Raw genomic sequence first — 27,412 nt, 5'->3', positions numbered from 1 at the left:
AAAGTTTCTTTAAAATATCTTGATAAATACACATTTTATAAAAAAAAATGAATATGACCTTTTTTTGTCAAGAATTAAATTTCCTACAAAATTGTTCCTATGATTTTTTTCTTTAATCTGCATATTTCATAAGATATTTAAAAAAAACCGCGATTGTATCGAAAAATGAACTTTGATCTTGAGGCACGTGTTCTTTTTACTTAAAAAGAATAAACCAAAGTCCCCACGTATTTCTTGACTAAAAAGAAGCTTTTTTTGAGACGTCTGCGAAAATTTAATTTTTAACGACCACTTTAAAATTATGAGTATAGTAAATGATTAAAATAAAAAATATTTAAATTAGATATACAAATTATAGTTGAAAGATTTGATATTTTATTTATACATTACAGTAGAATTTTACTTATAATTAAACAGAAAGTTTTATCTAAAAATACTATAAAATATATATCGTTTTTTCTCACTTAATATTACTTTCTTATAAAAATATCACGTGATTGAGAATAGTGTAAGACATAAAAAATTAATTATTGCGAAATAATATTTATAAAATTTTCTAGTAACGTAATTATGATTCTCATCAAATCATTGCTTTTGTTTCCCAAAGCTATAAATTTATAGGATATCATGAGTCATAATTACATTCATCACATGATATTTTAAATATTTATTTAACTTTAGATATAACATATCAATAATACATAATATTGTCAATAAAACTTCAATGTATGTTAGTATTTTAAACATTAAATAAATTGATAATTCATTTTTATCAGCACTAGTTTCTTTAATAGACAATTTAAAAGTTATTGTCATAACATAAATTTACTTAATTACTTAGCTAATATCATTATTAAAACAATCCACTCAAATTATAATTATAGGTTAATTGGCATGCAATTAATAAGATACAATTTTATATAATTCGGTTTTTAAAATGAAATTTAAATTCTTAATGAATATTATGGGAACCGAAAAAAAAAGAAGTCATGATAAGAGATCTAGTTGTACGAATAATGCTAATTGTTTGTTAAATAAAATTATTTCAATTTTATGAAATTTGCGAGCTCAGTATTCATTAAATTTGTCTGATTCGTAACAATTTCAAGAAGGCTTAAAAACAATTTTTGTAGTGAAATTGTTTTATAATCGAACCACTTTAAATTGGGCAATTAGAAATAAAAAAAAAATTGACGGATCCAAATTATGGTAATTACCGTAATTAGATGTAAATTACTATAAAATGCGGCAAGTTTGTCATTAATGCTGTATTTTATGGAATTTACGGTGTTTTCTAGAAAATTACATTAAAGTGGCAATTTCACAGGGATTTCCGGTATTTTTTACAGTTAATATGGCATACTGCAAATTTACGGTAAAAATTCCGGAAATTCCGGTAAAATTTTAATTTTTCCGACTGTCAATCGGATCGCCAGAGGACTCTTTTAAATACAATAAATTTTTTTTGAATTGCCAAGAAAAAAAAATTGTTCTGAGTTTTGTCACTTTGTCATTAACTAAATTAGTCGGAGAAGTATCACAATTTATTGAATTGTGTTATCATAAAAAAATATTCAAATTATTCTATGGATATAAAAAATTATTAAAATTTTACTCAGGCAACTCGTGCATTCTTTTTAACGTCATTTTCAGGATTGAAGGGCTTCAATAATAGTTTATAGTTGTCATTAGGTGAATCTGTAATGAAATAAAAAAATTAATAAGAAATAAATACTTGTGATATTAACCCTTACGAGTCACTTTGAGTTTATGATTCGAGTTAAAAGTGTAACCATTGCGGGTTGTTAAAAATTCAATCTCAGACGCTCCATAAAAAGCATCTTTTTAGTAAAAAATTATGTGGGGAGTTTGATTTTTCTTTTGAAATAAAAAGAACATGTGCTTATGATCAAAGTTAATTTTTCGATACAATCGCAGTTTTTTTTAAATATCTCATGAAATATGCAGATTAATGAAAAAAATCATAGGAACAATTTTGTAGAAAATTAAATTCTTGACAAAAAAGGTCATATTCATTTTTTTCATAAAATGTGTATTTATGAAGATATTTTAAAAAAACTTTTTTTAGATCTTATGAATTGAGCGTTTTAAGAATTACAAATTTTAAAAAGTTTTTTTAAAATATCTTTGTAAATATAAATTTTATAAAAAAAAAGAATATGACCTTTTTTTGTCAAGAATTAAATTTCCTACAAAATTGTTCCTATGGTTTTTTCCTTTAATCTGCATATTTCATGAGATATTTGAAAAAAAAGCGATTGTATCGAAAAATGAATTTTGATCTTAAGGCACGTGTTCTTTTTATTTAAATAAAAAAAAAACAAATTCCCCGCGTAATTTTCACTAAAATTGGTTTTTACATGACGTCTGAGAAAATTTAATTTTTCATGACTACTCTAGTGACCATTGAGAGTTAGTAAGTATGCAGAGAAATTTTTCTCCATTGAAATGTTATGGTGTCATAGTAGAGACGGAACATGTTGGCCACCAGCAGAAATTGAAACCAACCCATGGAAATTTTACTATGACCATAGGGATTTTTGCATGTCTATTTAAATGTCCGCCAGGTGGCCAACATGGTCGGGCTTTACCGTGGCTATAAGATTTCAAACGAGAATACTTTCCGTGTCTTAAGGGAGATAGCCACTGTGAAATTAAAAAAAAAAAATTTTTTTTTTTATTACATCAAAGTTTATATATTCAAAAATATGTATCTAATTATATGAAAATTTCGAATATTTTTCGAGTTGTAATCATTTTTGTGACAGCGCGTCGACGGTTGCATTAACTAAAAACTTTAAACGCGTTTTTCTCGAACTACTTTTTTTGAACTGGTCTCATCTGTAATTTGCATAAATATGAACCGATTCGCAACTTTTTTCCCGTATTCGTCTATTCAGCAGCTAAAGTTGCACGTAGAGATTTAGAAAATTTTGATTTTAAAGATTTTTTAAGGCTGTTTGAATCCAAAAAAATGAGAAAAAAAAAGGAAAAAATTTTTAATATGTCGCCATTTTTTTTCAAATCCAAATTTTCAAAATCCCCTACGTGGAACGATAACCACATGCATACCGATTACAACGCGGTTTGGTTTTTTCGTTTCAGATAATCCGTTTTTGAGTTAGAGATGAGACCGTGGTGGGGGAAATTTTTTTGGTGCTCCACAAAAATGCTTATAACTTTATAACAACACGATATTTTTTAATAAAAATTGAGGAGAATCATCTTCAATGTATACTTTATAAAACAAAAAAAACCCGATCCCTGAATTCCTTTATTATTCCAGTCAAAAAAATTCCCGAAAATCACCTACTTTTCGATCCTCACAGTGGCTATTCCCCTTAAATAAAATAAAAAAAAAATCTTGACCTTTTATAATTTCGATTAAATATAAATTTTCATCTTTCATATTTTCCACAACTTCATTAGATATGACAATCTTAATATTCTGTGGTCCTCTAACCCAAACGGAATGTAAACGTTCATGAGAAAAATTAAATTTCTTAATAATTTCAACAGTGAGAGCTTCACTCGTCAAATTGTGCAAATAAATAACTTTCCAAACGTCCATGTCATCAGTTTCCATTGAAAAGTATAGCGTCCGCTGAGGTTCGACTGGTCGTAATTTAATTCGGTTGTAAAGCTGGATACCTTTAACTAAGCCGCATATTTCGATCAGATCTTTTCGAGTGAGTAATCGAAAATCGTGGGCTGAAAAGTCTTTGAATGTGGCCTCAAGTGTTCGGAAGCCATTGGCACGCAACCAGGCTGCTGTTTGCATCGGGTTTGCATTTTCCGGAAGCTCAAACAGTCCATCGACTGTCGTATCATTTAGTGGTGTTAGATCTGGAAGAATGAGTGCTGGTGATGGTGCTCTTGGTACGTGTTGTGGAGATCCTTCACTGACATCATCTTGTCCAGAATCTGAAGGAGATGCACCGCCGGCATTTCTCAAACTTCGGGTTAGACTAAACATATAATAGATTACAATTATTATTAATCCATGTAAATTACATATTTAATAATTTGATAATAGACGAAATATTTTATTTAATTCCTTCAAATATCTTAAGCAGTCCTTATATTTTAATCGTGTAAAATTATTTGAAATTTAATGCTAGTTTTGAAAAGTTGTAATTAAATTTTTAAGTTTTAGATCCTATACCATAAACGTTAATTTTTAAATTATGAGGTTTGTAGACAATTTTGTCTAAGTTCCCCATACATGAAAGTTCTTATTTCAAGGTACACTAGGGTGCCCAAAAAAATTGACTATTTTTTTTTCGAGTCTCTTATGAAAATTTGTTGGCTTACGATGTTTCAAGAAGCCTCTCCAAGAATCGACGATAAAAAATTTTCAAGAGGTCGCTCACGAATTTTGAAAATATCAAAAATGACTAAAATTCGGATTTTACTTCTAAATTTTTTCTTTCAGTGGCAGCAATAGTTTATATTTGTAAAATCATGTCTATACTGAAAATTTCGGCCCGAAATTTAAATATTTAAACGGCGCTCAAGAATTTTGAATATTAACTGATAATATGTGACTAATACTTTGAATTAGTTTTTATGTTTTTTTATAGCTCAATCATTGTCATTTTAGTAAAATATAACTTTTGCATAACCAAAAATATATAGGACAGTCTTAAACAATAAAATTTGCTAAGTTTTAAATAAGCAAAAAAAACCTAAAAATTGAATTAAAAAATAAAAAAGTATGTAGATAACTTATTACTTCTATTTCTCTGTTATATTTCCATTCATTGTGATGCAAATTGATGGTGAAAATATCGAGAAGCTTTATTATTAATATTCAAGGGTCGCTCGAAAACGTCAAAAAGTCGATTTTTGGAGAAACTTCTTAAAACATCGTAAACCAAAAAATTTTCATGAGAGACTCGAAAAAAAAAATTGTCGGTTTTTTGGGTCACCCTAACCTACACAGAAAAAAAAGAATTTTTGGCAAAAAAAAAAAAAAAACAATTTACTTGCCCCAAGTAAATTTTCGCATTCTGAATTGCAGACGAAAATTTTCTTGGAGCGGAAAAAAAATTTTTAGGACCAGAAAATCCTTTTTCCTACACGTTTAATTATTGCATGTTTAGGTAACAAGCAATAAACTTTTTTTGAAAAAGGCACTAAATTTCACATACAGACTTGATGCACTATTTAATAATCTAGCGATCGGTTTAATTTATTCAAAATTTTCAGTTGGTTGTAAGAAAAATTTATCGAACTTCCAGTTACTATCAAGCTTTTCAAAATTAAATAATTATGGAGCATTACCTTTCTTTCAAAAGACAAGTAGTATTAATATGATACGCAAACATCGCGAATATTTATTCAAATCTACAATCGTCGATATAAAATAAATTATCACACTGTAATTTCATATTAATTAATTGAAGACGACACATTACTGTTCACAGTAAGTAGTATCGTTTATAACTGGTCTAGTAAAAGCAGCGTTCTGTACTAATGACACTTTATTATCCAGTACGGAGAAAGAGGGATTAAAATTTTTCCATCAATAATATGAGATTATTTCAAAGAAAATATTTATTTTCATAGAATTGGATTTCTTTGAGTATTAAAATTTTAACTATTTGTGAAACGGAAAATAACAGACAATAGACAATAATATTTTTAGTAAAATGGTTTTAGAAAATGAGTAGGAACAATATTTTTTCCTTGATTTTGAATGAATGGTTAAAATGTTTGATTTTACGGCGAAAATATTGGTCTTATAAAAAAAGTTTTCAGACAAAAATTGTAGGAAATTTAATTTTCTAAAACAAATATCTCTTATGATTTTTTTATACAACTAATATTTTCACCGTAATTCCAAAATTAAGATTCATAATGAATTATTCAAATTTTTGTTAATTATAAAAATGTTAATTTTTAAATTACGATGAAAATATTGGTCGTAAAAAAAATTATAAGAGACATTTTTTCTAGAAAATTAAATTTCCGACAACTTTTGTGTGAAAAATTTTTTTATACGATCAATATTTCCGCCGTTATGTCAAAATTAAGATTCATAATCAACGATTCAAATTTTTGATAATCATGAAAATCTTGATTTTAAAATTACGGTGAAAATATTGTTCGTATAAAAAAATCATAAGATACATCTTTTCTAGAAAATTAAATTTCCTATAACTTTTGTTTAAATATTTTTTTATACGACCAATATTTTCACCGTAATTCCAAAATTAAGATTCTTAATGATTGATTCAAATTTTTGTTAATCATCAAAACCTTAGTTTTTAAATTACGGTGAAAATATTGGCCATACAAAAAAGTTTCTTAAACAAAAGTTGTAGGAAATTTAATTTTGAACAACTTTTATTCCAAAAATTTTTTTATACAACCAATATTTCCGCCGTAATTTAAAAACTAAAGTTTTGATAATTAACAAAAATTTGAATCATTCATTATGAATATTAATTTTGATATAACGGCGGAAATATTGATCGTATAAAAAAATTTTTCAAACAAAAGTTGTAAAAAATTTAATTTTGAACAACTTTTATTCAAAAAATTTTTTTTTACGACCAATATTTTCTTCGTAATTTTGATTCAAATTTTGGATAATTATGAAATCTCAATTTTGAAATTACGGTTTTCCTATTAGTGCTATGAAAAAATTGTAAAATACATTTTCTTTATAAAATTAAATTTCCTACAACTTTTATTTGAAAAATTTTTTTATATGACCCCTAACCAGGCTTATAGCGGGTAGTCGACTAGTTTTTAAATAAATCCTAAAATTAATGGACTAAAAATAAACTAAAGAAAGTTTCTTACTCAAAAACTTGCTCCCATGGAATAACTCTTGTAAAAATAATTCTCCGATGCATGTTATCGCGATTTCTTCTATCGTCATTAATCCTTTTAACACCATATCGTTTTCTACTAATTGAATTGACAGGTTTAAAGTTATCACGTCGGCAAGTATTGAACGTTCTATCGACAATAGCATTGGTAACACGTGCATGTAATAATCTTGCAATTATTTTAACTTTTATTCCACCATTCTGGCTGACCCTTATTTCGCGCTCAAGTGCATACACTAGTAACATAGCAAGTGAATTTCTACCCACCAAAACCAAAATTGGTAAACTATCTGACATTTTGATTAACTTTATTTCCACGCAAGCCAAATAAATATATCAGACGTTTTATGGAAAAACGTATTATCAAACTATTTTGTTTTCAATTACAAAGACAAAAGTCTTTTTGGCATCGGGATACCGATGATCAAGCTGCTCGTCATCTTAGAAATCGTTCTGCCTTACCGGGGAACATTTTAACCGGTTCGCAATTAAATTTAATATCAAATAATTTGCTTCGGCAATAATTTATGAAAAACATTTCCATCGATGAATCACCCAGTCCAATAAAATATTTAACAATACACAATTTATTTATTGCAATATCGTTTATTAATTGAAAGACCAAACGTTGTTGCACCACGAGGTAAAAGACCGGTCCAACGAAAGTGATCATTCCCACATATATTTCTTCAATATCAATTTAAATACGACCAATACGATCTCAAATTTTAAACGTCTGAAAATCAAGCAACAAAAAGTACCACAAAATAAATTTTCAAACAGTTTAAAATAACCGCTTCAAAATAGATTCACGTGAATCATTAAATTAAGCACTAACGGTAAATCATGACTGCGCCGTTTAAATATTTTGTTTATCAATTAAACTTGATAATAGTTAAAGATAAATTATTTCAAAACGGATAAAAAATTTCGAAATAAAAAAATAAATTGCGCTTATAAAAACGATCTCTTCTTTAAAGCTGCTAGACTTTTTCTTTATTATCAAATCTCTATCTGTATCTCTGTCTCGCAGGTTGAATATATCGCAGCAATGAACGTGGACTGTACTATGTTATACAGTTTAAATCACTGGTATGACACTTAACTACCGACACTACCAACGGTTTTACTATACGTTCGATTCTTGCGCAGAGAGAAACATATCACAACTGAACAGAGTTTTAGTCAGTACAGTTTGTTAAATTTATTGAATACGTTAGAAAATTAAAAATAACGATGAAGTTATTAATCGGAAATCACACTACCGGGCGTTGGCCAGTCAAGTTTGTCAACGGCACGCAATACAGCGTTTACGACACTGATGTAAAACACATTACACTGATGTGCTTCTCAGTTTAGTTGCATGTACTAGAATATTCCTGGGTTTAACCGGTTCAAGCCAGTTTAAGTCGAAGCATGCCTGTATCGTGGATGTATTTATGTACATTATAACTCACCAGCAAATACCGGTCTTATCTAACACAGTATTAAACTGATTCGTGAATGAATGCTTGTATTCCCTCTCTCTAACATAATGTCCATTATATGACCGAGGAACCCTCTCTAATATATTTTAAAAAGTAACTCCCCTTCTCATCTCATCTCCTCATCTCTTTCTATTCTTCTATTCTTCTCTTCTCTCCTCTGCTCCAATTCTATTCCTACTTGCGGATATCGCAGAATCTACATGCACGAAACACGAATTAGCAGCTTGAGATGACACTTTACAACACTACGCGACGGCCCTTTGAAACTACACATGTGTGTGAGTCACTCGTGTTTACGTCACTAATTTAAACACTCTTGACTTAAAACACTTCATAACATCTTCATATAAGTTGACATGATAAAGTTATTTTTTAGTCTAATATTTCATCTAGTTCTTGTACACTTAAATTAATATTGTCACGAAATAATTTTAGTTGATTGATATTTTTTTTAATTTGAATGACAGCCTTTTTTTTTTTTGACTTAAGACCTTTTAGAAAAAGGACCCGTGACATGATCCTGTTCTGATGAAGCGACATCTAGTTTTTTTCATCCTCCCTCTTTTTGTAATTAGTTATTTCTTACTTACAAGAGAATTATCTTTCCGAACAGGTCCGGACCTCTTTCTCATACTCAAAGAAATAAACGGATCTATTTTTGCTGCACTCGTTTTATAAAGGGGAATTTTAAAACGAGTTTTCTCGGAGACAAATTCGAATTTTTGAGAACACGAAATTTTCTATTCTGTTAATGTTTTAGAAACTGCTAGACTTTCCAAAAATCCTTTTCATTTTTTTTTACATTTTTTTAATGTATATGTATCCAAGCATATTGTGCCAAATTTTTTTAGGGATCCGAGCAGTGTAAGTGTATTTTTCTGAATCCAAAGGTCGACAACCACGATTTTACGCGTATGATATATGTGAACCATAGCTTGGACACATCAAGAGAACAGAACGGAAAAAAAGAAGGCCAAGTTAAAAGCAAACGAAAGTTTTGAACAAGAAAAAGACACTTCGTACGGTGCAGGCATCGCAGATTTAATTTTACTAAGATTTTTTTTTTAATTAAAAAAACTTCAAACACGATCATCTCAAAACAACGTTTTCGCTGACGCCAATCACGATTTCTCCGGAACCAGTGGGCCGATCCTTCTGAAATTTTAACTAGAAATTCTACACATGAGTAGTTATAGGATAGACTAAAATCATATTAGAATTTTGATTTCAACTAATTTTTTCCTACATATAACAGCGAAAAAATAACACTTTTTTCAATTTTTTTTATTTTTGTTAGTTAAAATTAGTAAAAATAGTCCAAAATTAATATCGCCAGTTTATTTCGTAGTCACTGTCATACCGAATCTAGAACACTCTGATATTTTTGTTTCAGATAAGCCGTTGCTGAGATATCGTGATTTAGCCGACCTGCCTTTAAATTATGGCACTCCATTAGAGTACACCTTTTGTATCAACATACTTATACAAATAAATGAAAAAAAAATTTTTTTTATAATTTAAGACTTCATTTATCATCCCTAGCAGTGGTTGTATATTTATCTTTCATGGTAAACTCGTAAGAAATTCCCAAAAATAGACTATTTTTTTCGTCCACGAACTAGATTACACGCTTAAGAAGTCTACTTGAAAAATTTGTAAAAAATAATAATTTAATTTAAAAAATTAGGATTAATTTAAATAAATATTCTATAGAAACAAAAAAACAGCAAACAAACAATTGTCTTTCATGATATCAATTATAGATTTATTTACGTTATTACCCTACGCGATCTTGTCTGCAAATTGACGAAAACCTACAGTCAGAATTCGATGTCAAGTTGACTGCAAAGAGTTGATGTTCAATTAGTCGCCAATTTTTAGAAACACTTTCTGTCAACTTGTTTTGAATAAAAGGGTGTAGGTTTACGACAACTTGTAGTTAAGTTTTTCATAGTGTAGTCAAAAAATGGAACATTTCATTGATAGCAACGGTTTGTTGCCAAATTGAAGGAAATTTTGGCTGCTAACTTAAGTTTCTTTTGGGTAAATTTTCGGTATAGTAGAAAATGAGTAAGATTTCCGTATGTTTTAAAAGTTCAAACTCAAACAGGGTGGCCTCAAATCGGAAAAACCGGGAATATCGAAAAGTATTCAGAAATTTAATTGTAACAGTTCAAAATTTAAAAATTCTTCACTGATACACTAGTCACAAATTGAGGAATACTAAAAAAACCCAAAATTTTGAAATGATTTTCAATAGGCTGTAACTCAAAGGAAAATGGTCGTACAACAATAACAAAAAAAAATTGTGGCTTCAGGTGTTCCTAAGAAAACCACCGCAAGAAAAAATTTTCCAATTTTTGCTTGTCTTAAAAACGATCTACGGGTTTCAATAAATTTTTTTCGATAATTATTGATTTCTGATTCGAATTTGCCTTTTTTGTTTTTGTTGTATGATCATTTTCTTTCGAGTTACAGCCCGTTGAAATTCACTTAAAAATTTGTAGTTTTTTTAATATGCCTTAATTTTTATAACTAGTGTATTTGGAATTTATTGCAACCATAAAATTTTTTATCAAATATATTAACTTACATATTGTTAACTTGAATAATAAAAAGTAGGCCATATTAATTTATTTTATTTACTATTTTTTGGTTTCTCGCATGATTTAATCAATAGATCTAATTGTTGACAATGATAATATAATAAAAACTTTGAATATAAAATTTTTGAATCAGGTAAAATGTAAAAATTTTATCGGAACATCGGGAAATACCAGGAAATTTTGAAATCATTTTCTTGTGACATTTTCTTGTGACCACCCTATTAATCATCACATATTTTATGTTTATTTAAGAGTGTTTAGAAAAGTATTTTTTCTTAGTATAATTTCGGTAAAAATGCTTCAAAACCCCGTCAAATTATTAGTATGATTGAGTATGATTTAAGTATATTTTTAGAATTATACTGAAATCATACTCAAGTACCAGATATGTTTTAGATATTTTTTTGTAGAACAATTTTGTTCAAGGCTTGAGCAAGCCTGGTCTCAAGTTCGATAGACGTTAGTGTCATTTCCTACCTATGTGTCTTGCTGCAGATACTCGTAACTAGATTTTAATAGCAAGTTTAGTGCAAGCCTTACACAATAAATTTGTACCAGATTATAACTCAAAGAGAGAAGACTATAATTGAAAATAGTTGCATATGGTTTGCTCAAGGCTCAAAAGTGACCTTGAGCCTTGAGCAGATCTTGAACAAACCATGCGTAAGTAATTGTGTACAATGTCTTGAGCAAGTCATACACAAGTCTCGATGATGATTTCTTACTACATGATCTTGCGCAAGACTCATTCGCAGAAAAAGACACTAGTGACTAGAGTTTTACTCAAGACACTGGCACCAGAATCTTGCTCAAGCATGTGTTACTTGGGTTTTCGGTAAAATCGAATTCGCTAGGGTGCATACCTGGTTATTAGGGTAGTAACTATTGATAATTATTTTTAAAAAATTTTTAAATGAAGCTGCTTACCTTGTATTGTTTGGATCACTAGAATTCAGTTGATTGTTGAATCCAGAAGTCGTTGGCGGTAATAAATTGAGTGGTATCTGAAATTTGAAAAAAAAATAAGTAATGGTTTGTTCAGCTACTTGCTCTAGGCTGCTTCGAGCAAAGCTTTGATAAAAAAGGTTTTGTTTTTATGGGTTAGCTCATAACTTACACAATAAATAAATAACGAAATGATATTTTATAGTATGCTTACTTCACTAAGAACAGTACATTCACAGCTTGGCTGGTATAAGTCTTGTTTTTCCGGTGATTTTCGTCGTATTTTTTCATGATCTTGTTTGTGCTTACGATCAGCCCCTTTTAATTTGAAAACTTTAATTTGGCAGGAGGCTGCATGCAGCCGGAAATCATTGCATAAAGTTGTTTCTACTTGGATTCGAAAAGGCACACCTTTCTCACCTCCGTGTTTTTTAGCCGTGAATTCAGTGCTGATACAATTAATCTGTCGACAAAACAATTATTTTTAAATTAAACAGTTATATTCAATTGAATTATTGTACAGAAGTGTATTAAATAAAATTCTATAGAAATTGCAAGGTACCGGCGGGTAATAAGGTCTAGCTAAGGGAGATTTTGAATAGGATCGAAAATATTGCATTTAATTATCGAAATGTATCATTAATCTTTATTTCAATACATTAGCCATTAAATGTAGTCAAGTAATGGCAATTTTTACCATAAACAAACAAAAAATTACACTTTTACAAAAACCATACGAATAGGCCTTATTTTACTATAGTAGGGTAATAAAGCCTACGGGTTAAACAAACTGGAATAATTTAACTATACTTAATAAAATTGCTATTAGAGATGAATCGTCACTTGAAATTAGCAACGATACTTTTTAAGAATCAGAAGACTAGATTGTTTTGCTCAACAGCACTTGAAATTATCAGTATTCTTTTTAAGAGTCAGAAGACTAGATTGTTTTTTATAATTTCTTCTGCGCTACGACAGCATATGACGGATGATGAAATATAGAAGACAAGGAACGTGGTATCGGGACTCTATAAATTTGTCGTAACATCTCTATGTAAGACCCTTCTTCTAGAGTAGCTATTAGCGGAGGTGGTTACTTTAAATATCATTTCTGTCACTTAGGCCTTATTACCTGTGGGTACCTTAATTATTTATGAATACTAATTTACCTTAATATAAACATTAGCTTCTTTAGTTGGATCCCATGTGATTTCAACAGTATTTATTGGCAAAGAAGTTTGTGTAACTGCTAACATCCCATAACTCAAAGGTACATCAATTTCTAGCAAACGCTCACCAGGTCTAGCATTTTGCCAAGCTAATATCTGTTCACGTTCGGTGTACTGCAACCTTCGTTCGTGAAAGCATATTTTTATGGTTGACTAAACAGAAAACAATAAATACCCTCAATAAACTCAAGCTACTTATTCAAATAAGATCTCCATACTAAATAAATTAAAATTAAAACTTTACTTTGAGTATTCTTCCACGGTACGCTGATAAATCCCCGAGTTTTTTCAATTTCAATTCATAAGATTGTCCTTGATTAAGATAAGTCAAAGTTTCTTCAGTTAATTTAATTGCCATACTCGTAGCTGCGCCCAACACATATTGAAATCTGTACAAATAATTTTTTTTTATGTATAGATAAATAAATAAGATTATTAATGCATTGAAATTACCGATTATCTCCATTGAATTCGTATTCTTGCTGAGATGACGATACATGATTTCCAGCAGACGGACTATTAGAAAAATCTTCTTTATTTGAATACAATAAAGAATGAAAATTAGTGACTTGTTCTCTTCCATTGTTGCCATTACAAGAATTAAACCCTGGCGCAATATTATTATTATGATTACTATAGTTTCTATTACCGGTATTATTCGGTGTTATCGTCGTTGTTGTTATTGTTGTTGTTGTGGTAGAAACATTGTTTGCAATATTGTTCCCGCTGTTATTACTATCCGGCTCAGCTAGAAGACCGATATTTCCGTTGCTTTGATAAGGACCATTAATATTTCTCTGCGATACATGATTCAAACTATAATTTAAAAAATTATGATTGTTAACAAATTGTAGTACACTTTAAGGTAAAAGATCCTTTACCCGATTACTTTTCGATGGAGTAAGCCTAAATTACTGAATGAAATGGAAAATCATTTTCGTTTTTTTAGTTTTAACACGCTTCATATTAAAAAAAAATTTTGTCGAAAAAATATTATTAGACATGTCTATTTTCGATCTAATCTTCAGATCAGTTCTGTACCTAAACAAGTATTTTTTTTTAATTAAAAATTTTACCCGACCTAGGATTCAAACCTAGACCGGTCTCGTGACTTTTGACCTGCGCTGTAGCTCAGCCACGGAGGCTTATTGGAAATCATGTTTTTAATAAACTCTCGTTATTCATCCATGTTAGTCGTCTTAAATATTAATTTATACAACTAAATAATAAAATTTGAATATTTAATAGTTTATAGAAGTACACGGAGAGAAAATTATGGTAACAGTTACAATATATTATGGGAATGGTTCCCATACTGCATGGTAACCGGTTTTTTTGAAATGTTGATTATAGGAACGGCATCCATGTATATTATGGTAATCATTCCTATAATTATGGGTATAAGTCTCATATGGTATCAGAATAGTTCCTATGTAATAATGGTAATCGTTACCATGTAACTATGATAATGGTTACCATAATATTATGGTAATAATTCCCATACATTATGGTAATGGTTACCATGATATTATAGTAATCATTACCATAATATTATGGTAATTGTTTCCATAATATTTAGAAATTATAATAAATTTTTTTTTGTAATAAGTGTTTTTTTATACTTAAAATTTTGTAATATTTTGTAATATACAAAAAAAACGCTTCTTACAAAAAAAAAATTATTATAATTTCTAAATATTATGGGAAATATTACCATGATATTATGGTAACCATTCCCATACATTATGGGAATGAATACTATAATATTATGGTAACCATTACCATAATATGATGGTTATCTTTACCATAATATTACTGGAATAGTTACCATAATATAAAGGGCTTATTCCCATAAGCACTTAGGAACCGTTACAATATGGTTATAGGATTGGTTCCTATTTGCTTATGGGAACTATTCCTATGAGTATGGTAATCAGTACCATGATTCTTTCACATGCGATATGGGAACTGTTACCTTAATGATAGGAATTGTCCCCATACTTATGGGAACTTTTCCCGGAAAGTATGGGTCTATATCCCATAATCCCAAGTAATCATTACCATAACGGTATGGAATGATATTTCATAAACGTACTAGGAACAGTTACCATAATTTTCTCTCCGTGTAGCTCATGAAAAAATTCATTTTTATATATTTGACCCCAATGAGAAATTTCACTTTGTTATAAAAACAAATTTTTTTCTTAGTTCAAGAATTTTTTTCTAAATTTTAATTGAATCGTTTAGTTGAGAAACCCCATAAGTCAATCAACTTTAAATAATTTTTTTAAGTAGTTTCAATTAAAAAACTGAATTTTTGTTGTTTGAATATTTTTCAGACGCTAACATTATTCTCTTAAATTATTTATTTATTATTTCAATGGCAAGTTTTTCCAGAAAAACGTTTTTTTGTGTTTCCTGAAACATTTTGTTTTCTTAACTTATGGGGTTTCTCAAATGAGCGATTCAATTTTATCTTTCTTCAATTCCTTTTTTTTTTATTCAACTAAATAATAACTTAATTAAAGTTTTTAATTGTAATACATTTGAGAAGGTATAGTCCCGATGAAAGCTTGGGATTTTTTCCCACCATTTCTTTCCCCCATCACCATAATATTATAATGAGCGCATGCGCAAAGCCACTAAAACCATCATTTAAATCAACTAAATTGTCGAATATTTGTTTGCCAGGAAATTAATGCTTCTAGAAATTTATTACTAAAATTTTAATTTCAAAAATAATCTTGATAATTGTTATTAATTTTCTAAAAAAGCCGTTGAATGCACCCATAGCCGCCATATTAAAGACTTGAACATAACCTATATTTAATCTAACGAAAAAGCGCTGAAGAAAAAAATGGCCAATTGAGCGTGGTTTTGAAAACGTTCACTCAATTAACATTGACTATAAATTATGAAATACTTTGACGCATCCTATTCTAACATATTTATATTCACAAAAAACTATTTATCACTGATCATTTTTTTACTCGGATTTGAATAAAAATTATAAAAACGCATTAATCAGTTAAGCGACTAGTGGCATTTATCGGCTTTAGGGTCTTTTACCATAAACAAAAAATAATTAATTTTAAAAATATGTATGAATATAAATTTAGTACAATAGATTGAAAATTGATGAAAACGAAGAAGAAGATGAAGAATCGCTGAAATTTGAATGTTTCATTTTAAATTTTATACAATTGAGTAACCACAGATAAATTTACGTATTTAATTACAACTGTTATTTATTCGGAAGCTAACACACATTAAGACACAAGAGTCACGACACGCAAGAGTCTGTAGCAAGAGCATTAAGATAACGTTTGATTTTTTTTTTCAATATTACGATAAACGTCACTATAATGTTGAGTTTGAACTGAATCAACACTGCACAGAAAACTTTTTATGCAAATACAATAATTGTTGTAGTAATTTAAATGCTTAGAAATGAGTATTTAGTTCAAGAAACTTTGTGTTAACGCAGATCGCTCAAGTATCGGAAATTCATGCTATCACTTGCAATAATTCACACGGATAAATTATTGTTTAAAATGCTATCGCATTATAGTAAAGCCGGATCATGGCCACCTGACGGATATTGAAATAAACTCAGGCGACAATCAATGATCCTGAAGATGGCAGGCAATTAACGATTTCCGGATTGTTTTCTTTCAACAAATTAATTGTAAAATAAACAACTCATACAAAACAAAGGACCCATGTCGATGAAGTCATATTAGTTTTATTTACACCACATTCCATTAATGACAACATACATACAATGAAATTTCATTATGACGTATCATACAAAAGTTATCTGAGGTTAAAGGCGTAGAAATTTTTTTTGTATTTTTCAAAGATTTCAAGGTTATCAAATTATGATAGAAAAAATGAACTATGGTTGGTTTAAAAGTCATTCATTGATAAAGCGGCAGATGATTTTTTTTTGAAAATTGGAAAAATTTGAATTACTGATAACTTTTTAATTAAAGGGAATACGGGTCTGAAGTACAAAAAAAAAGAGTATATTTTCGTGATTTTTTTTTCAGAGTACCGTCTTTATAAAAATTTTTAAAATTTGTGACGTTATTAAGCATCATTTCAAGAATATTCTGCTAAATTTTCATAAGAAAATATTGAAAAATAAGCCAATGGTAGTGGGGAAAGACGAGTCACAAAACTTTGTTTTTAAGTTACTCGTCTCTCTCCACTACCACTGACACATTTTTCAATATTTTTTTATAAAAATTTAGCAAATTATTCTTGGAATGATGCTTAACACAAATTTTTAGAATTCTAATAAAGATACTCTGAAAAAAAAAAATCACGAAAATATGCTCTTTTTTTTGTTCAGACCCTTTTCTCCCCTTAAGATGCGTTGTATTCAAACGGGTGATAAAAAATTCCAAATTTATTGGACATCAGCTAACTTCGGTATCATGAAAATTACTATGGCCAAAATAAAATAAAAAAGGAATTCATCCCAAAACTGTAATCATTTTAAAATTTACTATGGCCATTGTAATTTTTGCATGTGTTTATTTTAACTTCTGTCAGGTGGCCAACATGCTCCGGCTTTACTATGTCATATAGCATTTCAAACGAGAATTTATCCGTGCATGTATAAAAAAATGTAGATAGATTTCATTAGTAAGAGATCTATGTGACAGTGCGCGTAGAGCTTTAGTGATGCAGTAATGATATGCACTCACGTTGAGTTGTTGATCTGATTTTCCGGGGAAGGAGCTTCTTGTTTGAAAACTGTCAGTAACGGTAATCCCAACAAAGCTTCGCTGAAACAACCCTGTATTTATAGCGCAAACGCACAAACAAATAGCTAAACTTTTGACTATTTTCAGTTACCTTGATTTAACATGCATCTTTTTCTATAGTTCTTTGATTAATAATAATAATAATAATAATAATAATAATAATAATAATAATGACAAAAATTATTATTCAAAATTTAACTATTTTTTGATAGTAAAAAATGTTTCTATTAGTCAAGATTAAAAAAAAATCAGGTGATGTTTCATACTAGTTGTAAAAAGTAAATCAATTGCTTTTAAAAAAACAATAACACATTTATATTTAGCGAAGAGATCGCTTTTACCTTACATAAAATAATTTGAAATTATAAATATTTTGAATGAGTATTATAAACATTCGAGTTTCTAGTAAATGCTGAACTTAATATATTAATAATTGAAATTTTGAAGTTAAATTAACTTCCATGAAATGTTGATTTGACTTTAATTTTTCTAATAATTGTTCCGTGACTATTGAATTTTTAATATGGATTTTCTGTTAATTTTAAAATAAAATTTAATAAATGTTGATAATTTGGATTTTCGTACACGGAGAAAAAAGTATAGCAGAAATTACAATACTATAGTAAAATTTACTAACAGATATGAAAAAATACATTTTGTATTGTAATTATTACTAAACGTTTACTAAAATTTACTAGTTAGTAATAATTACATAATAAGATATTCAAAATTACTATGCGTCGTGTATTTTTTGCTAACACAATTGTATTTTTTACTATTTGTATAGTAAATTTTACTATACTATTAATAAATACAAATTTGAGAAAGTCAATTTTCTAATACAATATAGGATTTATTACTATACAAAATATTAAAAATTAATATATGCAATGTATTTTTTGCTAACACGATTATATTTTTTTACTATCTGTATAGTAAATTCTACTACACGGAGAGAAAATTATGGTAACTGTTCCTAGTACGTTTATGAAATATCATCCTATACCGTTATGATAATGATTACTTGGGATTATGGGATATAGGCCCATACTTTCTGGGTAAAGTTTCCATAAGTATGGGAACAATTCCTATCATTATGGTAACAGTTCCCATATCGCATGTGAAAGAATCATGGTAATGATTACCATACTCATAGGAATTGTTCCCGCAAGCAAATAGTAACCGATCATATAACCACATTGTAATGGTTCCTAAGTGTATATGGGAATAAGCTCTATATATTATGGTAACTATTCCTATAATATTATTGTAAACATAACCATCATATTATGGTAATGGTTACCATAATATTATAGCAATCATTCCGATAATGTATGGAAATTATTACCATGATATTATGGGAATAGTTACCATAATAGTATGGGAATGGTTACCATAATATCATGGTAATAATTCCCATAATATTTAGAAATTATAATATTTTTTTTTTTTTTTGTAAGAAGCGTTTTTTTTTTGTATATTACAAAATTTTAAGTATACAAAAAAAACGCTTATTACAAAAAAAAATTTATTATAATTTCTAAATATTATGGTAACAATTACCATAATGTATGGGAATTATTACCATAATATTATGATAACCATTACCATAATATTATGGTAACCATTATCATAGTTACATGGTAACGATTACCATGATTCCATAGGAACTATTTCGATACCATATGGGAATTATACCCATAATTATAGGAATGATTACCATAATATATATAGGCGCCGTTCCTATAATCAACATTTGAAAAAAACCGGTTACCATGCAGTATGGGAACCATTCCCATAATATATTGTAACTGTTACCATAATTTTCTCTCCGTGTATGCATAGATAAAATTAAAAGTTGGTGGGGATAGCATATACATATATATAAAGATATATATTTATGTATACTTTATATATATATGAAGATTTTTAGGATTAAAAATTACTTCAAAAATTGCAATTTAATATCATAAAAAACAAGAAATAAAAATTACAATTCAAAACCTATATTTATTCCTATATTTACCTTTCTATGTACTTTTGAATAAAATAAATATTACAGTGCTGCCTCTGTTACAATACGTTGTAAGCTCGAAAAATTACGATAATCTATCTTAATTTTTGAATATTAACTGCGTCCTCCACAAGAGGCGCTCTCATGACTTATGAATGTATATTGAAATCGTTTATATGGACCTTAAAAATAATTTAAGTGTAAGCCCTTGGTGGCCGAGTAGTCCAAGGTGTCCGATACTTCGAACTCGAAAAGACTTGGGTTTGAATCCAACGTCCGGACGATTATTATTTTATTCTTTTATTTAAAGTTTCTCTTGAAATTTTACGATATTCACATCGTAATTTATACTAGAGAGCTTAAGACTTGGTATTATTTATCTGAAGTATTATTTCTTAAATGAAATTTCCAACGCTACATCGTAAAAATTACAATTTTGAAAGTCTAGTCCACCACTACAATAATCAATAGGACAAATTACGATATTATTATCTTAAATTTTACTAGAATTTTCTTTCCGTGTAGGAAAGGACTCGCGCGCGGGAGATCAGGGTTCGAATCTCGGTTGAAACAAGTGATTTTTTAAAAAACAAAAATCGACACCACCACCAATACAGATAACATAAATAACAATAATAATCAAAATGATTGCAATAATATTGAAAAGTTAAAAGGTAATAAAATTTAATTTTATTTTTTTCCATTCTAATATAGTAAAATTTACTAAACGGGATAGTAAAATTTACTAAATGTAACTAAAAATGAATATGCAATATAAGAGATTTTCCATAACCAGTATATGAGAAATTACTAAACGACTTCTAAAATATGCTTATCTGTTTATGAATTTTTTATATAAATCATAAGCGTTTCAAGATTACTATCCAAATTTACTAATTATCCCCATATTTTTTATTAAAATTTACTAAATTTTTTTCTCCGTGTATTAATTAAATTTTACAACAAAATAACTTATTTTAAGTATTTATAGAAACAAGAAAAATAATAATTTGAATTTAATTTTTTCTCTCGTGTCAGTAACACTTGTAGAGTGTCAAATAGTAGATCGATTTAAAGTTTGTAAGGAGGTTTGACCGACACTAGTGAGTCAAAGTAGTGTTTGAATTTTTTCGCTTGCTAAATTCTTCTAATAGTTATGAAAATTCATTATTTTAATTTATAATAACATAACGAATTCATAAATTAATATTTATTACATATTTAATTACAGAAAGTAATGAAATGACTTGGTTATTTTTGACTCATATGATTAAATAAAAAGATTTGGCAATAGCGCGTTCTAACTTCTTACACATCGATATTTAAATTAAAGCGGGAAAAATTAATTTCTAATCTCGTCTCTCTTATTAATGTATTTCTATCTTTGTTATTTCTCACAGCTGCTTCCGCGACGTTGCCAAACCCTCAATAATATGTATCTCTGTCGATGAACGAGATCAAATAATAAAGTTTAACCTTAGTTATTTAAATAATTACAACGGTAACACTATATTATCAAAATCTTATCATATTCAAAAAATATTCAAGTTTATGGCATGTGGTTTTTTATTTCTTAAACTTGGGAGGTTAATAATGAAAATAATCGAATAAGTCATATCGGGAGCTTGTCCGCCATAAGAGTCTGTGTATAAGTACTTTAAAAACGTCATTTTTAAATCTTTTTTTCTTAAAAACTAAACGGTGGATCATATTTAAATTTTGAGAATACATAGATAAAGTACTTCTTTACATGTATACTAAGTTTGAAATCTTAAAGTTGGAAAATCCTTTTTATATAAGATTCGGTCGAACCTCCTTAAGTAACAGTAAAATGTCTCAATTTAACACAAAATAATAAATACAAAAAATTTAACACACACACATTATTTTTTACAGTGTATATACTATTCAACAGCCCTCGCTTTTCACAAGAAGAACACGATGTCAGCCTACATGCTCAAATCAAAGAATTATATAGTATAGGAAGAGGGATAACCGACGCAAACCAGATTTATACAGAACTTTTATGTCGCAAGCAATGTCTGTCCATTATTATGATTAATTTATTATCATATATTATGTATTAACTAGCATTCACGGCACGCGGCCGATATAATTTACTATTAATAATAAAAACTCACAAATTATTAGTATTTCTTATTTTTTAGCAGCTTTTAAAATGTAAATTTAGCTCACCTCATATTATAAGACGCAACAGCATTAACGAGTTCATTGGTAGTGATAGCAGATAGCGGACCATCTAGATCAGCAACCAAATGCTGGGCGAGTTCGTCTACTTGCCGGGAAGACCATGCTTGTAACGAAACATTACTACCAGAACCTGGAGATTAAAAAAAAAAATAATAATGAAAAGTGTAGGTTTTACTCATTTTTTATTTAGGAAGATATATTTTGAATGAGTTTAAGTAATGTATTTGATGATAATACAAGAGAATTAATCGCAGCGTGAGAAATCAAGAGCAAGTGTATCAACAAGGTCGTCTGGTGTTTTATCCCCGCTTGAGTAAAGCAAACTACTCTGTAAGAATTAACAGAGTGCGCTGTCTCGTATCATATGTAATAGGAAAGCAACAATATTCATTAAGTAAAACGAGACGACAGTTGCGTGATTGATACCTATACTGGTAGTTGCTACACTGAGAGAAACAAATTAAATTCGCTATTGTTTTTTTTTTGTTTCTATAAAAACTCAAAACAAGTTTAATTGATTTCAAAATAACAATTAATGGTTTATGGTGTCAAAATCTTTGATATTACGAAAAAAATATTGGTCGTATAAAAAAATTTTTGGAATAAAAGTTGTTCAAAATTAAATTTCCTACAACTTTTGTTTAAGAAACTTTTTTGTATGGCCAATATTTTCACCGTAATTTAAAAACTAAGGTTTTGATGATTAACAAAAATTTGAATCAATCATTATGAATCTTAATTTTGGAATTACGGTGAAAATATTGGTTGTATAAAAAAATCATAAGAGATATATTTTCTTTCGAAAATTCAATTTCCTACAACTTTTGTTTAAAAAATTTTTTTCTAAGACCAATATTTTCGCCGTAATATTAAACATTTGAACCATTTATTTCAAAATTAAGGCGAAAATCCTGTCCCACGTTATTATTTATAATACTACGAATTACCGACAAATTTTTTTTTTAATTCTTATTATTTTAGTTACTGCAGATTATAACGACACACAACGAACGAATCATAAAAGATTTTTATTAGTATAAAAGCAAATAATTTAGGCCTCATATAAATTTACGTTTGTGCACGAGTTCGGATGTTGAAAGCACGTGATCATCTTGAGGAAATAACCAATTGACCCACACCAGCATTGTAATCTAAAGCTTAAACTACAACACTATGCTACACTTCAGTGCATTACGACCTTGATTATCAAATAACGCAGTAGAATCTTACTTAAATATTTAAAAACTGAAAAATAAAAACGATTTACCATCTCTTCGAGTGCATTTACGATCCAAATCGGGAATTTGATTGTGTTGGCAAGGTCGTTTTCGCGGTGACGTACACTGATGATAACCAGAGGTCGAAGCCTGTTCGGTTGGTTGTGAGTTGCCTCGTGTTTCATCATGAAGTAGTGAATGTTGATTTGTATCTGGAGAATTTTGGGGCGATTCATGTTTTTCGTTCCACAAAATGCTGGGATCCGGGACATGATAACCTACGGAAATCTGCGGGATGAAAGCAGATTAAGATAAATTGGTTTGGATTTCCCTTTAAGAACTTAAAATTAATGGATCGCAACAATCATGCAAGTTGTGATATTGAACGTACTTGTTGAGTGGCAATGACGTTGCGTCCGTTTTGTTGAACAGACGGTGATAATTGCTGGTACGATGGCGATGGCGGCTGGTCCAGCCACATCGACTCATTCAACGCATCTGAGCTCGTCTCTTGTAACTCCATTTTAATAAATTTACGACAATGACACTCCTCTGTGACAATCCTAGTTTTTTTCAGCTTGACTTCGTTTTTATTTTAATTTTATTTATTGTTAATTTATTTAAGATGCAATGAAAATTTGTGTTAAAAAATGGTTACTTGAAAAACTTTAATTGAAAAAATAAAAATGGGTAAATAAATGTTCAGTAAATATCAATATCGGCCAGAATCCAAAGTCCATACTCCCATGAGCGTTTGTGCGCTTGATGTACTTATTTTCTCAATGTATTGTTTGATTACTTGAATTTAAAAAGTTTAAAATGTGGTCATTTCAACTTATAATTTTACAACTTAATTTTATAAATTAGTATTTTTATTTACTGTTTTTCTAGTCTAAGATAAACTTCCTGTTTATAACTCAATCAAGCATCTAAAGATTGTTACTTAATAAAAATGCAAAAAGGCTTTTTCTAGAGTTAGCTTGAGTCAGAATGCAGTTTAAAAAATTTATCTCTCTAAATTCAAATATCTTAGAGACAAAAACGTAACTTGCTATCTTTTAGTTGGCGCTATTTAAATAGTCTTTCGCTAAAAATTTATCCAATTTATTCTGACGATAAACAGTAAAAATAATAAAAGTCAAGTGTTAAAAGTACGAGACTTTTTTAAAATAGTCTTTAAAACATGACAAAGAAACTATTGTACAATTTCTTGATACCGGTGGTCTCGCGCTGTCGGTGTGTTTCCAGTAGTGCGCAGCCCCGGGATTTTAGCGAAAGGACACGTGAAAAAACAACAAATGCATCGAACAACATTGCAGAGCCTCTACCGAATCGCATTTTGTTACAAATAATATTCTTTTTCAAATTCAAATTGTTCTTTTCAATACTTGTATTCTTTTTGTCAAAATTTTTATTTAGTCTCACTGTTTTACATTAAATTTCACTTTAATAAAAATGGCTGCTTCTTCAATCTTCGAATATAATGGACACACGTTTCAACTTCAAGTATTTTCACATCCTCCACGTTAACAATTCCTCTTGCACGTGGTTACTTATCTTTCTACTGTAACGTACTGCTAAGTAATTGTATTTTTTCTATACTACTGATCACACACTTATTAGTGTCTTGGATGGCGACGAAGGCCTCGCAACTTGATACTTAGTCACAACATTTTCAAAATTCTTCTTTCCATTATGATAAAATAATAATTACTAATAAGTTTAAAAAATCCACAGACTCGTGCCAACTTTAGTATTGTTTTGTCCCCTTTTATTTCACTAATAAGTCATTTTCTTTTTAATCCAGGATAGTTCAGCTCCAACACTATTTTTTATTTCTTCATCAGAAACAAGTCAGTAGTTTTTATGAGTTTAGAGCTTGTCAAAACAGAACGAAAACGACATATAAAACCGGAAGATTCAATTTTAAGACAGGAAGCCGTTAGAGACTACGTCTAATTTCCGATAGTCTTTTAGACACGTTCTATGATAAAACGGAAAAAGTTATTGTAGATCAGAGCTGAAATAGTTGATCTCTCGAAGTTATCCGATCAACTGTTTTAAACTGAATAACGCAAGTAATGTCAGCAGTAGCGTTGACGGTGGATTAACAATAGTGGTGATGACGAAGGTTTACAGAGACGAGAATATATATATATGTATATTTATAATGTTATAGAGTTGATGAAGACGATCATTTAAGCAACGACAAAGATGACGGAAACCATTGTTGTAATGGCGTAGCGTTTGTGTCTCAGGAGTCAGGGGATCAACCGTCTGGCCAATAAGAGCCAACTTGGACTGTAGTCAATTGGAACCACTCAAGGCCCAACGCCCGAACTAAACTTATATGCCCGTTCTGTATTTTACTGAGGTATCTTCCCTTTTATTAAATCTCTCCCTCTTTTCCTCAAGACGTCTATTCTATTTTTCTTCTTCTATTCAAAATATTCTCTGTAACTAAAAAAAAATTTAATGTTTATTTACAATCACTATGAGTATAATTCATTGTAGAAAAGTTACAAGACTGTGTGAATAATTTTAAATTATTACAGACTCGTTTTAATATTATTTTCATTTGTAAATCTATTGGTATCAATTTTTAGGTGTTTACTAACATCAAATACCAAAATTAATCCTATAAGACTTATTAGTATTAAATTAACATTTCCGGGAGTTTTGCTTACGTCAATGATATTATCGTTGTAAATGTTTTTTTTGGAATTAATATAAGTAGATAATGTGAAGAATAGTTAAGTTAAATAACAATAACGTTATTATCTGATTGATGCTAACTTATTATAATTCTAAATTGTAGGGGAGGGGAGGGACAAAACGGAGTACTTAAACAAAAATGCTGTTTCCGGGGACTCAAAGACGTTTAATTTTTTTTTTTTATGATATTCAAAGTAAGGCAAAATGGACTACCCTTGAAAATGTAAAAAAAAATAATACTGAAGTTAGGTGACGTCTAATAATTTTTAGATTTTTTTTAGAAACGACAATTGAATTTATTTGAGAAACCCTAGTCAAGAAAACAAAATTTTTCAGGGAATACAAAAAACATTTTTTTGGAAAAACTTGCCATTGAAACAATAAATAAATAATTGAAGAGAATAATATTAGTGTCTGAAAAATATTCAAACAAGAAGAATTCAATTTTTTAATTGAAACTACTTAAAAAAATTATTTAAAGTTGATTGACATATGGGGTTTCTCAACCAAACGGAAGAAAAAGTTATAAAATCATTGTTTTTTTTATTTTTTCCACTCAAATAATTTATTAGACTGATAAATTGAAGTATATAATATGTATTTAAACTCTGAAACTCAGAAATTACAAAAAATAATAATTAATTTAAGTATTTTAATTAGTCGCATTATTTTTTGTTTTCCAAAAAAAGCGCGAATTTTAAATAAAAAAGAAAAAATTATTTGTATAAAACTAAAACTGCATATGTTTATTTGAGAAACCCCATAAGTCATTGATTTATGGGGTTTCTCAATAAAATGAAATTTCTGTCAGCCCGGTAATTGTTTTTTAAATACTGATTTGATGGATATTTTTATTAATTTCTATGGGAAGACATCCAAAGAACCCAAAAATGCGAAAAACCCAATTTCGAAAAAACGTTACTTATGGGGTTTCTCAAACAAACGATTCAGATTGTAAAAAAAAAAATTGCACCTATAGTTTTTTTAATTTTTTATACATGATTTATTTTTTTTTTGTAATTGACGTTGAAAAAAAAAATTTCCAAACATTGTAAATTGTCTATTACTTTTAGAATCATAAGAAAATTTTTGGAAATTGAATAAATTTGATTAAATTAAATTTTTTTAAAAGTAATTTTTACATGCATGTAATTATATTTACAAAAGTGATTTTGAATTGTTTAAAAAAAATTTCAAAAAAAAAAAAAATTTTTTTATGTCCGATTTTTTGCCCGCCCCGACTCCTATACTGGAATCAGTTTAATTTATATTAATATATTTCGAGTTATTAAATATAATAAGATGTATATCGCAATCAACTAAATTATGATTTATTACTTTGTCTATTGA

At 28.8% G+C, this 27,412-nt stretch overlaps 2 protein-coding genes across 8 annotated transcripts in view; both read right to left on the bottom strand.

Annotated features, from left to right (window-relative positions):
* Window positions 1-427: 427 nt before the first annotated feature.
* Window positions 428-24,510, bottom strand: LOC103576339 (transcription factor CP2). 7 transcript variants are annotated; one of them, XM_053738496.1, is made up of 12 exons: window positions 23,739-24,510; window positions 23,398-23,635; window positions 22,116-22,260; window positions 17,846-17,926; window positions 13,780-13,946; window positions 13,584-13,662; window positions 13,375-13,519; window positions 13,071-13,283; window positions 12,116-12,364; window positions 11,884-11,960; window positions 3,391-3,989; window positions 428-1,698 (listed from the first exon to the last, which is right to left on the bottom strand). In XM_053738496.1, the coding sequence occupies exons 1-12, from the start codon at window positions 23,868-23,870 to the stop codon at window positions 1,616-1,618; spliced, it is 2,208 nt and encodes a 735-aa protein (XP_053594471.1). In that variant the 5' UTR covers window positions 23,871-24,510; the 3' UTR covers window positions 428-1,615. The 7 variants fall into 7 exon arrangements, with proteins under 7 accessions (XP_053594471.1, XP_053594472.1, XP_053594469.1 ...); XM_053738497.1 differs by having other exon boundaries at window positions 13,584-13,659; XM_053738494.1 differs by having other exon boundaries at window positions 13,584-13,946.
* Window positions 24,511-24,697: 187 nt separating this feature from the next.
* Window positions 24,698-27,412, bottom strand: part of LOC103576361 (receptor-type tyrosine-protein phosphatase delta) — a 30,753-nt gene continuing 28,038 nt past the window's right edge. The window contains exon 31 of the mRNA XM_014444730.2: window positions 24,698-25,807. The gene's annotated coding sequence lies outside the window, so the exon portion shown is untranslated. The remainder of the gene's footprint in view (window positions 25,808-27,412) is intronic.

Source organism: Microplitis demolitor, chromosome 4 (assembly GCF_026212275.2).
Source record: "Microplitis demolitor isolate Queensland-Clemson2020A chromosome 4, iyMicDemo2.1a, whole genome shotgun sequence".
NCBI lineage: Eukaryota > Metazoa > Arthropoda > Insecta > Hymenoptera > Braconidae > Microplitis > Microplitis demolitor.
The sequence above is the reverse complement of the archived record's forward strand: the minus strand, read 5'-3'. Positions and strand labels throughout refer to the sequence as shown.